This window comes from Lygodium microphyllum, chromosome 1 (genome assembly GCF_053477565.2).
Source record: "Lygodium microphyllum isolate KBCC chromosome 1, Lygodium_microphyllum_v1.1.10, whole genome shotgun sequence".
NCBI classification, from domain to species: domain Eukaryota; kingdom Viridiplantae; phylum Streptophyta; class Polypodiopsida; order Schizaeales; family Lygodiaceae; genus Lygodium; species Lygodium microphyllum.
This window is the reverse complement of record NC_141135.1, coordinates 134,940,537-134,954,547: the sequence shown is the minus strand read 5'-3', so window position 1 is coordinate 134,954,547 and position 14,011 is coordinate 134,940,537. Positions and strand designations below refer to the sequence as shown.

The following is a 14,011-nucleotide window of genomic DNA, read 5'->3' as shown; positions in this document are numbered from 1 at the left end:
ACATTGCCATGAGCTCTCTACAACAAGTTGTGAGCTAAAGGCACTTCACACTTTTAGGTCACTAATTCAATTGAGTTGTACACGGCCACCCACCAATTATGGAAGTTCTTAACTTTCTTCTAGTTAATTTTATTTAACATAGATAGAGGTATTATATTTTCTGAAAACAAAGAATGCACATGCTTGTACAGGAGGCAATTCAATCATAAGAAATTCTCATGTGCAAAAAATTTCAGATGTGTTAAATCTCTCGACTTGATTTGCAGAGCAACAATTATAAAAAATATGGCACTTTATTCAATCTACCAAGGGCAATGCAGCATACTTTTTGACAAACTGCATCACAAGAGCATGTCTCTCTTCTTTACTCTTGCGTTGCTTTGAATTTGAGCTCACTTCAGAACAATAGCTTCTAAAAGCCGGCACCCTGCACACATCTCCCTGACCAACTGCACCATCATGAGGTTAACTAGATAAATATACATTGTCTAAGGAACAGACTGCAGAGCACATCAATGGAGCACATTTTCTTACTTAAATGTAAACACCACACAGCATCAAAAAAGGGCTAATATTATTCACACTATATCATGAGTAGCAAACTTGACAAGTTCGAGAAGCATCATGATATGATTCTGTACTTAAAACTACTGCATTAGTTTGTCCTGCTCCTCAGTGCACGTCCGCATTGAGTAGTCTCAAGTAAAAACATGAGTGCCTCTAAGAGAAGTTTTAAAGACTGATAAGGTGTTCAAGTTATCTATTTGGGGAATTGGTTGGAACACATGCATACACCAAATCAAGTTTCCACCACCAATCAATAAACTCTTGAATGTTTGGTGTTAATGGGTAAAACCAATATGGGTGAGAATTTCATTGGAGCTGTTGAGGTTGCATCTGGGGCTCCACTTTGCACATTCATGTACATATGCACATGTGTCTCTCATGGTGGGTTTTATCCCATCAATTTCTCTCAAATGATATACAGTATTACAAATAAAAGTGTGGACACCTTTTTTCTTGTCCTTTTTTTTTTGGTGTGGGGGTGGCGGTGATGTGGGTGGGTGGGTGGATGGAGTGTGGTGTGAATCTGTGTGGCATAAATGGCCCCCAAGTATAAACACTTAAGCCTTCCTCCAATATTTGACTTGCTTTGACAGCACCCCAATGACATGCATGGGAACACCTCCTCTGTTAGCTCAGAAGAGTAATTGGCCAGTTCCTCCACATACCCAACCATTTCTCCACTCTTTTTCTCATCAGGACATTGATCTGTCCCTTTTTGGTACTCTTGGATATAGCTCTAGCAATAAGCCTTAACGTAGTTTCACTCCTTTCATGCTAAAGTTTCTTGTCTTTCACATCTCTATAAGAACTGGTTCAAACATTGTTTTTTTTATCTCATCTTTTTTGTTTTCCATAGAGTGCCAAGTATGTAACATGTAAAATATGTGCACTTGTTGGCAGCATCAGACCTGCTGACACTTGGGAAACACAATAAATGGAGAGGTGACTAAGTTGGATGCAGCATCAACCAATATTGGGCTGCATGGGGTTTCATGCAGTAGAAGTGATGCACTCACAAGGTCCTCCTTCAACAATTCCAAATAAGAGGGAGGACGATTATGATGATTTATTCTTACAATATTGTCACACTCCATTACCTCCCAATTTCCTTCACTATCCATCTGTTGAGCTAAAACATGCATTACTTGCTGATTAGCCTCTTAAACATCCCCAAAACACACTAAAATTTTCTATTTTAGAGTAAAACCCTAAGACAGGGAGTGGTTCGAGGGAGTTCAATGGAAACCCTAAAACGGGGAGCGGTTCGAGAGAGTTTAGTGGAAACCCTAATTTTTGGGGCGCCCTTCCACATCTATAAATAGACAAGCTACCCACATTCAGCCTCATTCCGTCTGTGCAAGTTTCTCACTCCACGTGCAGAATTCAGCCATCAGCCTCCTCCCACATGGCTGTCCAACCCTCAAGACTGCTGCAACTCCTCCCGTGTTTGCTCCTACTGCTGGCGCCTTCATCCATGCTGATGTCAACCTGCTGGCGACATCGTCTGCTGCGATCTGATCATCCAATCATCGCCAACCACATCAAACACTGTTTCAGCCTGCTATTTACAGCAAACTGTGCACAGTTTCTCACTCCACGTGCAGAATTCAGCCATCAGCCTCCTCCCACATGGCTGTCCAACCCTCAAGACTGCTGCAACTCCTCCCGTGTTTGCTGCTACTGCTGGCGCCTTCATCCATGCTGATGTCAGCCTGCTGGCGACATCATCTGCTGCGATCTGATCATCCAATCATTGCCAACCACATCAAACACTGTTTCAGCCTGCTATTTACAGCAAACTGTGCACAGTTTCCAACCTCCGATTGGTGGTACACCACTGCATTTACCAATTTCCAGCCTCCAATTTGCTGTGCTTTGGTGACCAGCCTACTGCCATTCACTATTCGGCACTCCTACACTCCGACTAGTGGTCACAGACTTGGGATCCATCTCTAGTGGACGTCACACTCCGACATTGCTCTACCCTTGAGAACACTCTACACTCTTACATTCATTTACAGCATTCATTCACTTCAGAGTTGTGTTTGCTCTCTCCCTTCTTCTGTTTGTGTTTGAGTTTTGAGTTTTTCATTTAGGGTTTGAGTTTTGCCCTCTGTGTCTGTGTCTGTCTCTTTGTGTTTCTATTGTGATCGTACACTCAGTGTGTCCTCAATGCAAACCCTAGCAGTTTTCTTCACATAGTATCGAAGCCGGTGCTCTTGTAAAGAGTATCCTGCAGATATTGTGGAGAGCTAGTCTTTGTGTGAGGCACACAATACGATTTGTAACCGAATCACAATGTCCCAGACACCTTCTCCAATTCCTATGATGTCTTATCAAGTCTCTCCATCATTGGAGGCCCTGAGACAGCATTATGAACTCGGTGAAGAGGACGACACTCCAACTTTACCTTCTTCAACTCCTATTCCAAATTTCACTAACATGAAAGAGGAGGACTTTGAGGAGTACTATCGCAACAAGTACAGTGTTGTTTACACCCCTCCTACCAGTTTTGCTACCACATTCGGACTAGTTGGTGAGGCTGGCCACCTCTCCGATCATGGAGGACATATGGCATTGGAAACGTCTAGCAATCCATCTTCATCATCTGTAATGTCCCCATTACTTAGTTTATTTTAAGGTGCATATACGTGGTGTTGCACATCCACACATAGAAAAAAAAACTGCAAAATCTCTTCAGGATTTATAGGAAGCAGAACTAGTTTACTAGAATAGTCTGAAATCCCTAGTATCATGTTTAGATGGCTTAATTTCCACTTTAGATGGATTCAAATATATACTGTGACTTATTTTGAAGGGAATAATTCGTCCAAGATAAAAGACAGATAAAAATAATGTGATTTACGAAAATCGTCATTTTTCGCAATTTTGCCCGGACTGGGTTGTTGAGTAGATCCGTTCCAATCGTTTTAAGTACTCCAACGTCTATATTTGGAGTTCATATAACGAAGTTATGATCCAAACAAGTTGTTGCGCAAAAAAAAAAAAAAAAGCTTATCATTGATGATGTTATCAAAAACGCCAAAAAGCAAGCACCCTCTCTTTACCCCCCCCCCCCCCCTCACTACTATATAAACAGGAGTAGAGTATCATGTAAGGAACAAACAACGACCCATGCAAAAGTCTCTCTGCTACGACTATTGACGCGACGAAGCTCTATTGTAATCAGCTCCTCTCTCTCTCTCTCTCTCTCTCTCTCTCTCTCTCTCTCTCTCCAACCCTATATGGAAGCACTGCTTGAACCCGTCAAGCTTCTTCCATGGCTCCCACGAGACGAGGAGCGACAAGAGCAATCCTTACAGGACGAGATGCTGATCGAGAAGGATGAGCGACAATGAGCAATCTTGACGAGGACGAGATGCTAATCGAGAAAGAGGAGACTCTATTCCACAAGACGAAGAGACATCATCCCGTTAAACCCAAGGAAAGGGATACGCTGAAGGTCTCTCATCCTCTTCTACTCTAATCTGAGAAGAGAAGACACTGAAGAACTCTATCCTATTCTATCATACCTCTACTCTCCTCTCTATTCCGTCATGGCCTCCAAGAAAAAGAGTTCTAAAGCGGAAATCGCAAATAACCCTACTAACGTGGAAACAATAGAGAGAGTTGCGAGCACAGGGATCACTAACAGAGTCACGGGTGCAAATGACAATCCTTTACTAACCGCGATACCACAGGTTTTTCTAAAAAAGTTCTATCCAAATAAGATAAGTCTCTTGAGAAATACTGACTTAAGGCCTAGAAACTTGGTTACAAGAACTGGGAAATTGGAGATCCCAAAATCTAAATGCCCCTAGTTAAATTCCAAGGGAAAGATTTCATTATGTGAAACTCAAGTGTCGATTGCTACCAGAATTAAGCATCACTTGAAAGTTGCATGATAGATTGAAGTCATAACTGCTTGCAAACATCAATCTTGTTTGTGATCTTCTAGATTAGATTTTGATTGAATTAAACATTGGAACAAATAAGAATTGAGGAGTCCTATAACTCCCCCAAGGATAGATGTTGAATCCCCATACCAAGAGGAGATGTTTATACCGCTACGGAAGCATGGATCGGCTCCAATGGTGAGAGGTCTCCCAGCAGGAATCATATTAAGTAGGAGGTGGAAAGGTGCCACGGGGGCTGTGGCTAGTAAATCATTTTTCGCACCTAGGAACTACTTGGCCCCCTGTATGGCCCGAGTTCTACTTGGGACACCTATAAATGCTAGCTATAGGTGGATTTGATTTTGGTAACGTGCAGATGTGCCGAATGAGGCAGCACGTGATGTGCATGTGCAACTTGAGGCAACGTTGTACTCCATGAACTAAGGGTAATGATAGTTGCTCCTTTCGGACAAGAAGCCTCTCGAAGGATACCTCCGGATGTGAGTTAGTTGTTAATAGGTGACTGTTAGATCAATTAGGAACCTTCAAGTCGGTCCTCTGTGGATAACGGCAAGACGCTTTCCTTGCGGGGTAGACCTAGGGTTAACCAGCCAAAAAAAATCTGATCATTCTGGTTAGAGTACAGATGGCAACGGCTGGAAGGTAAACTCTGGGGGACTACTAAAACGTTACTCGTCACATAATCAAAGGCGGGAACGTTACAAGTGGTATCAGAGCAAAAAGAAATATAAAAAAACTTGGTATTGTAGCCAAAGATATGAGTTATTTTTCCTGGCCAAGGCAAAATTATCGAGGTTGAAGCAAAAATATAGTTGAGTCCATGGAATATTATTTTATTACTGCTGGAATTACTCGAGCTAATCAAGCAATAATCGGTAAGTTAAAGCTAACAAGAAAAGCCCGAATTTGGTGGAAACAATGGTGTCAAGGAATCTCCGAAGCGTCCGTTGATTGGGACGTATTAAAGGATACAGTGCGAGGCTGGTATCTTCCGCCAACATACCGCACACAAAAGATGAATGAATTATCTGGTCTAAAGCAACTTGGAATGACACTGAAAGCCTATTACTTGAAGTTTGTAACACTTCTCAAGTAAGCACCGTCTATGGACATTGTGCAACAAGTATCCAAGTTTTGCCACGGAGATTAGATAATCCCCTAAACGCGCGGCTTGAAGCAATGCATCCATCCGACCTCCAAGATGCATTAATAAGAGCAAGACCGATCGTATAAGAACTCCAATCCAAACCAAGAAACGATAAGCCTTGAAATAATAAGTTCCAAAACAGAAATATAACTAGGGGCTATGCAAAAAGAGCCCAAGGTCAATTCCAATCTGCTAATAGCAAAAAGGCTAAAACGTCAGCGATGGAGAGCTTTACTGGTGGTAATAAAGACGCTTTCAAGTGCTATTATTGTAACGAACCTGACTACATCCAAATGCGATGCCCAAAACTCGAACAAAATGAATGCCAAAGCAAGTTCCGTAACAACCAGAGCTGGACAGCCACAGCTAGAGAAAGAGTTGCCGGCATAACCCTCAAGGAAGTATAAGACGACAAAGATTCCACCTTGGAAACCGACGTGGAGAGAGCGAGAATTCACACCTCTCTCAACAAGAAGGGACCAAATCGACAATTCTCAGTGATTCAAACACCATCAATCTATAATGGTAAACCCTTTAAAATTTTGATCGATTGTGGAAGCACACATTCATTTATATCACCAAGGTGTGCTAGAAAACTAGGCATAGACACAATGCATGCACCTGGGCTGATAGTTGAGTTAGCTGATGGAAAAGAAATTTCCTCAATACAACAAACAAGGTGGAGTTTAATCTGGGTGGCAACCAGACCAACATGAAATTCAGAGTGATGAACCTAGGAGACGCTCATATTCATTGTGAAAAAGGCCAAGTCACATTCTTGAATCTTATAGAACAACAAGTGACCACACAAGGAGAAGTAGGAAAACCGAAGATTCAATTAGCGAAAGCTTCTCGAATCGCTAAAGGTTTAAGAAAAGGCTCACCTGTATACCTAATCAAATTAAATAAAACTAAACAGGATAAAGAAGCTGAAGATGAACCATCCTGGCTTAAGGAATATGCTGAAATATTCCCTGAAGAATTAATTAAACTTCCACCACAAAGAGAAGTCGACCACGAAATCAAGCTAGTACCAAGAGCTGCACTAGTTGCAAAACGACCATAACGAATGTCCATTCCAAAAGTCATAGAACTAAAAGAACAACTCGAACAGCTCTTAGATAAAGGATACATTAGACCCAGTAACTCACCCTAGGGAGCTCCGGTGTTATTTCAGGAAAAGAAGGATGGGACTCTCTGTCTCTGCATTGATTATCAAGGGCTAAATCAAGTAACAATCAAAAATAAATATCTGATTCTAAGGATCGACGAACTACTTGATCAACTACAAGGAGCGAAGATTTTCTCCAAGATTGATCTCAGATCAGGGTATTACCAGATCAGAATCAAGCAAGAAGATAGTCCAAAAACTACTTTTAGCACAGCACAAGGTACGGTCATTACGAGTTATTGTAATGTCATTTGGATTAACCAACGCCTCCAATACCTTCAACAGATTAATGCAATATATATTCAGAACTTATCTTGATGATTTCGTCCTTGTATTCTTTAACGACATCTTAACGTATTCCAAGGATAAAGGAAGTCATGAGTCACAACTGCGGACAGTTCTTGAGACAATGCGGACTCACAAGTTGTATGCTAAGAAGAAGAAGTGTGCGTTCTTCAAGAAGCAAATCGAGTATTTAGGGTTTATAGTTTCAACAAAATGAATTTCAATAGATCCAGCCAAAGTCAAGGATGTACAAGACTGGCCGCCTCCAACCAATGTAAGCAAAGTTCGTAGCTTTTTGGGTTTAACAAGATGTTATCGGATCTTTATCAAGAATTATGCCTTAATTGCTACACCCCTCACCGACCTACTCAAGAAGCAGGTTGCCATTAAATGGACCCAAGTTGAACAGTCTAGCTTTGATAAGCTCAAGCTAAGTTTAGTTATAGCCCCGATCCTCAAACTACCCAATCTTAGCAAAGAATTCGAAGTGGTGACCGATGCGAGCTCTCTTGCTTTGGAATGTGTACTCATGCAAGAAGGACATCCAGTAGCATGTTCCTCCAGAAAATTGAAGACTCGCGAGGGAAATTATGCTACTCATGACTTGGAATTACTTGCAATTATCCATGCTCTTAAGTTATGGAGACATTATCTACTCGGGAGGAAATTCTCACTGGTAACTGACCATAAAATTCTTAAATGGATCTTCACTCAACCAGATCTAAATATGAGGCAACGTCGATGGATCGAAGTCTTGCAAGAGTATGATTTTGAGATCAAGTATAGACCGAGCAAAGAAAATGTAATTGCAGATGCTTTAAGCCGCAAATCGTTTCTCAATGCACTTATCTCAGAAGAACCTCTTAGAGCTCAAACACTAACTACAATGATATCAATGCCTAGCAATCCTATCATCAAGCTAGCCAAGGAGAAGGCGAATAATAATCCCAAATATCAACAAATGTTGAAGGAAATTCAGAATAAAGAACAAAACTCTAAGCTTAAGACATAACTTCTCCGTTGGCGAAGGACTTGCCTATTTCAGCACAAGATTATGTATTCCTTCAAGTCAAGATCTTAAGAAGAAGATACTATGGGAAGCTCATGATTCCCCATTTTCAAGACATCATGGCTATGCCAAAACTCTCAATGCAATTAGGAAAAGCTATCATTGGGAAAAGCTCAAAAGTGACGTACTTAAATACGTAATCGAATGCTTGAGTTGCCAACGAATAAAAGCCGAACGAGTTAAGCTGCCAAGAAAGCTACAACCACTTGATATTCCTCATATGAGACAGAAATTCATTAGTATGGATTTTATAGTTGGATTACCCTCAGTTCAAGGTGGATACAACTCAATCATGGTAATTGTAGACATGTTGACCAAGGTTACCCACCCTATTCCGGTCAAACCAGCTACAAAGCCTCAGATATTGCCAAGTTATTTGTCAAAGAAATCTTTAGACTTCATAGAATAGCAAAGAGAATTATCAACTACCGTGATTCTCTATTTACTTTGCATTTTTGGAAGGGATTATTTGAAGCTCTCGGTACACAGCTTTGTTTTAGTACAACTTATCACCCTCAAACAGATGGACAAACAGAGCGTGTAAATTAGGTCATTAAAGACATACTTAGGGCATATCGTTGCAAAGAACCTAGACGATGGATACAATATCTACCTTTTTTGAAATTTGCTTACAATGTGTACTATCATCAGAGCATTCAAATGATCCCATTTCAAGCTCTATATGGGCAAGAATGCCTAAACCCACTAAACTTCTCCAACCCTACCTTGAAGGATGAAGCTTCTAAAAAGAAGCTTGAAGAGATGGACAAACAAGTCAAAACCATCAAGCAAGATATACAAGCTGCCAAGGATCGACAAAAAGTCTATGTTGACCTAGGAAGAAAAGAGCGAATCTTCCAAGAAGGGGACAAGGCTTTTATCTGTGTACCCAAAGAGGAGTTCTTTATACTTTGGAAAATTCAAGAAGCTAAGCCCAAGATACTGTGGACCTTACAAAGTCATAAAGGCTCTTGGACCTAATGCTTATAAGCTGCAACTTCCTGAAACCTTAAAAGTTCATGATGTATTCCATGTCAGTCTCTTGAAGCCCTATGTACCTAATCCTGATCATATTCTTGATGATCAGCAAGTTGTAATGCCGAGCCAAAGTTTACTTGAACTTCAACCTGATAGAATCTTGGATGTAAAAGAAAAAATCCTTAAGAATAGAGCCCTTAAAGAATATCTCATCCAGTGGAAGAATTATCCTGAAGAGGATGCCACTTGGGTTGATGAGATAACCTTTATAAAAGAATATCCCAGTTCTCTCGAGATAAGGACATCTTGATTTCTCTAAGGAGGGAAGAATGTAATGTCCCCATTACTTAGTTTATTTTAAGGTGCGTATACGTGGTGTTGCACGTCCACACATAGAAAAAAAACTGCAAAAATCTCTACAGGATTTACAAGAAGCAGAACTGGTTTACTAGAATAGTCTAAAATCTCTGGTATCATGTTTAGATGGCTTAATTTCCACTTTAGATGGATTCAAATATATATTGTGACTTATTTTAAAGAGAATAAGTTGTCCAAGACAAAAGATAGATAAGAACAACATGATTTACGAACCAAATAAGAATTGAGGAGCCCTATACCTCCCCCAAGGATAGGTGTTGAATCCCCATACCAAGAGGGAATGTTTTTACCGCCGCGAAAGCATGGACCAGCTCCGATGGCAAGATGTCTCCCAACAGGGATCATATTGAGTAGAAGGTGAAAAGGTGCCAGGGAAGCTCTGGCTAGTAAATCCTTTTTCGCACCTAGGAACTACTTAGTCCCCTGTATGGCCCAAGTTCCACTTGGGACACCTATGAACGCTAGCGATAGGTGGCTTTGATCTTGGTGACGTGCAAATGCACCGGATGAGACAGCACGTGAAATTGTAATTTTTCCCTTGTATGGGCAGGAAAACACACATTATGGAATATAATCAATAAATTTGTTTTATTCTGACTGTTTGTCCATGAGTAAATTACATAAACGAACAACTGTGCATAAAAGGATATTAATTAATAAAGTTGTTTTTATATGTTTCACATAATATGGTAGGTAATTAGATAACTAAGAACTTCCATAGAGGGAAGCAGGTGAATGGATTCCCGACGAATTTAATCCTATGGCAAGGTGGTCTTGGTTAGCCCAGAGGTTTCCCCAAAAACAAACGCTAAAAAGAAACTCTAGGAAGAGCCGATTCGCTAACTTACCTAGGGTTTGGTCTTAGAACCTGAACTCTAAATCATCTTAGGGAAAAAGTACGGCGGCTGTGCCAGAGCATTGCGAGGGATTTTATAAATCCTTAGTCCACTACTAGAAAAAAAGTGTTGCACTCCATGAACCAAGGGTAATGGTAGTTGCTCCTTCCGGACAAGGAGCCTCTCGTAGGACACCTCTGGATATGAGTTAGTCGTTGATAGGTGATTGTTAGATCAATTAGGAACCTTCAGATCAATCATCCGTGGGTAATGGCAAGACGCTTCCCTTGCGGGGTAGACCTAGGGTTAACCAGCCAAACAAAATCCGATCATTCTGGTTAGAGTACGGATGGCGACCGGTGGAAGGTAAAATCTGGGAGACTACTAAAGCGTTACTCGTCACATAATCAAAGGCGGGTACATTACATCATCTCAGTCAGGTCCAATGTCAGATTTGTACAATTCTTTTGTGTTGCATAAATCAAAACCCTTGCTTGTTTCTTCTTTTGAGGTACAGCATCCACATGGGTTTGCATATGTAAACTTCAATAGAGGGGGCTCACGAAGCAAACAAAATTCAGGTACATCTATAGCTTCTGTTTCATTTGAGCATGTCACACACACTTCTCACTTCCCTCCCTTTCCACCCTCTTCTATATCACACCTTAATCACCTTCATCTTTCCAAAACCTTGGATTACACTCCACATATGCATTACACACCCTAGGGATTGGATCTTCCATCTGTGCTCCTAGCATCTTTTCCTTCTTCACCCCATTCTCTATCTCTTTGCACCATGGTACTTCGTTAGGAGGAATGCCACCCTTTAACACAGTGCCTCTCACCTTTCAGCAAATGAGCACACCCATAACTCCTGGGTCGACTATGATGGGCATTCCCCTCACTATCCCTAGCTTCATATCTCCCATGACCACCCCCATAACTCCTGGGTCGACTATGATGGGCATTCCCCTCACTATCCCTAGCTTCATATCTCCCATGACCACCCATATGCAGGGGTTTCCATCCTCAGCTTATGGTGCGTCTTTACACTCTCCTTGGATTACACCTACGTAGGGATTCCCATCTTCTACTTTTCGTGTTCTCGTTCCACCTCCTTGGGTTTCTCATGTGGCTACCATGCCCATGCCTAGTCAGCCCATCCCTACCTATGGATCCACCTTGCACACTACCTGCGTGCTTGGTGGGCACTCTCAGGCCCATTCCCAAGTGTACTCCACTCCCCCATCCTACCCACACTACACTTTTTCACACTATCCATCTCCGAGCACTACCACTCCTATTGCAAACGGCCAAGAATGCCTTCACAGATAAGACGCGTTTTAACGGATCAAATTTCATTACTTGGTCTAATTTCATGCAACAAGTGCTTGAGTCTCAAGGTCTTTGGGACCTCGTCATTGGTCTAAAGCCTATACCGAACCCTCGACTAGCTCACCCTGATTACATCCATCAATGGAGAGGAGCCCACAATGCCACAGCCAATGTTGAGCTGCTGCAAGGGTTGCTTCTTGAGTTTCACTCTCAGTTGCAGTACTTCCCATTCGCATCAAACTCACCTTCTCGACCGCTATGTGGCTCGTGATCGTACTCAACGCATCAATCTTGACTTTGAGCTTCAAGAGTTCTCTATTAAGGAAGGGGATGATCTGAAAGTCAAGCTGGCTAAATATAGGCGGTTACTTGCCGAGTTTGCCACTACTGGCTCTCCAAAGTCAGATGATGATGAGGTTGCATTCTTCTTGAATAAGTTGCCCGACAAATACTTCAATTCCATTCAACACATCATCTCGCAACCTCGATTGCCAACCTTATACGAGTTTGAGTGCCAGTTCTTGTGTTATGCAAGGTTGCATTATCAAGTCCACAAGACATCCTCATCATAGCCTTATTCAAAGCAGAGGAGATCGGTTGCCTCTTCTTCAAGAGGGAAAACCACCAGTGGCAAGAACTCGCAAGAAGCGAAGGCAAGTCAATCAAAGAGTGACTCCTCTTCCTTAAATGGAACCAAAGAATCTAGACCTATCTGGCTACAACTCTCTAAGAAAAACCGGTTTTGCACACACTCCCAGAGAACAGGCCATGTGGACAAGAAGTGTCGCTCCAAGGCCCAAGGTCTTCCACCTAAAAAGCCTCAATAGACCGTTGCGATTGCACAGTCCATTGGGGCTACGACTTCCGCTCCTGCTTCAACTACTCCTTCAGCACCTATCGTTGCTGTTGGCCATGTGGCTCGAGTACAGCCTCGGCAACCCATCTCTTTCACTACCCTTGAGGGACTGGCTGATTGATCTGCAAGTTCCGATCCCGTTGCACTTCATACATCCATCTCACCTTCCTATCCACTTCGTTACAAGTTCCCTTGGCAGAGCTCTGCTACTGGACGTACGCAATGGTGGCCACCTTCTTAGACTAACATATCTCTAGGTCCTTTCGGATACCCTAGATCAGTCTAGCATTCATTTTTCGCACTCTTAGAATCGAGCCCATAGGATTCGTTATCCTTAGCTTTTCCATTCTTTTGACTTTCACTACATTTACTCACACACATACACATTCATTGCATTTATTTTGAGTTAGATTTTCTTTATGTTATGCTTTGCTTTAGAGCATCTCACCACTAACCTCTGTGTTTGCAGATTCTCATCTCTTTGCAGGGTTTTGTATTTCAATGTAGGGCTAATTTGCAAATTGCTTTGGTCCTACCTGGGCTAGAGACGTGGAGATGCATACTGTTTTTTTCATGGTTTCCTCATCCTAGGAGCGCTTGCTCTTCTTCCAATATCACGGTTTTCCCTCCTGAGGTAGATCGTGCAACATCTCTCTCGATGCTAACATAGCGATGACTTAGAAACCTTGCTCTTCTAGCAGGGTGTTTCATCCACTTCCTCTTCTTTCATTCCTCATGGTTCTCGACACCATACGAAGACCAACATCAAGCTCCTCTTCCTTCTTCGGCATCTACATCCAAGTTGAGAGGGGTTCCTACCCTTCTTGGTATTCTACACGCTTCAGCACTTTGTCTTTGACATCCGCTTCTTCCCCCTGTTGTACCTTACCCTTTGCATTGCATAATTTCATTCTCTTTGTATTAGGGAGCTTGGGCAAGTGTACAATTTCTCCACGAGGGACATTGTCCAAGTGGCACCTGCTCCATGAGCATTCTTCAGCATGTAGCATATTTTGCATCTCATTGTGCAAAGCACCACTTGAGTGGATCCTAAGCTGTTACCACCGGCGGCTGTTGTTACCACACCGCCATCATCCATCACATGGATACCTCATCACCTATTTTTCCTCGTCATGGACACCCTGAGTGGATGGGTTAGCTTATTCTATCTTGTGATGTGTTGGGTGTATCCTCCCTACTCTCGTCTTCTAGGTGACTATTACTCAATCAGCTGCATCCCATGAAATTTACCTCACTTATTCAAAAAAAAAAAAATTTCCGTATGGTTCTATCCACCTTTGTAGGGCTTGGTAGGCCACTGGGCAGCTCACATGCACCCTTTGTCTGATGCCTTGTCCTCTCTAGGGTGACTACTTGGATTCCCTTGGTATGATAATCATCGCCTCTGTAGTCTAGGTAGGCCACTAGGCAGCCCACGTGCAGCCTTTGTCCAATGCCCTGGTTACTTTGGG

At 42.1% G+C, this 14,011-nt stretch overlaps 1 protein-coding gene across 3 annotated transcripts in view; it reads right to left on the bottom strand.

Moving 5' to 3' along the window:
• LOC148041712 (uncharacterized) overlaps positions 1-14,011 on the bottom strand; it is a 103,454-nt gene that overhangs the window by 58,848 nt on the left and 30,595 nt on the right. For all 3 annotated transcript variants that reach the window (XR_015691344.1, XM_087681599.1, XM_087681612.1), the window contains exon 2: positions 326-449. Coding sequence is in view for 2 of the 3 variants with exons in the window: in XM_087681599.1 (XP_087537725.1) it covers positions 326-449 (124 nt within the window). In the remaining variant the exon portion in view is untranslated. The remainder of the gene's footprint in view (positions 1-325; positions 450-14,011) is intronic.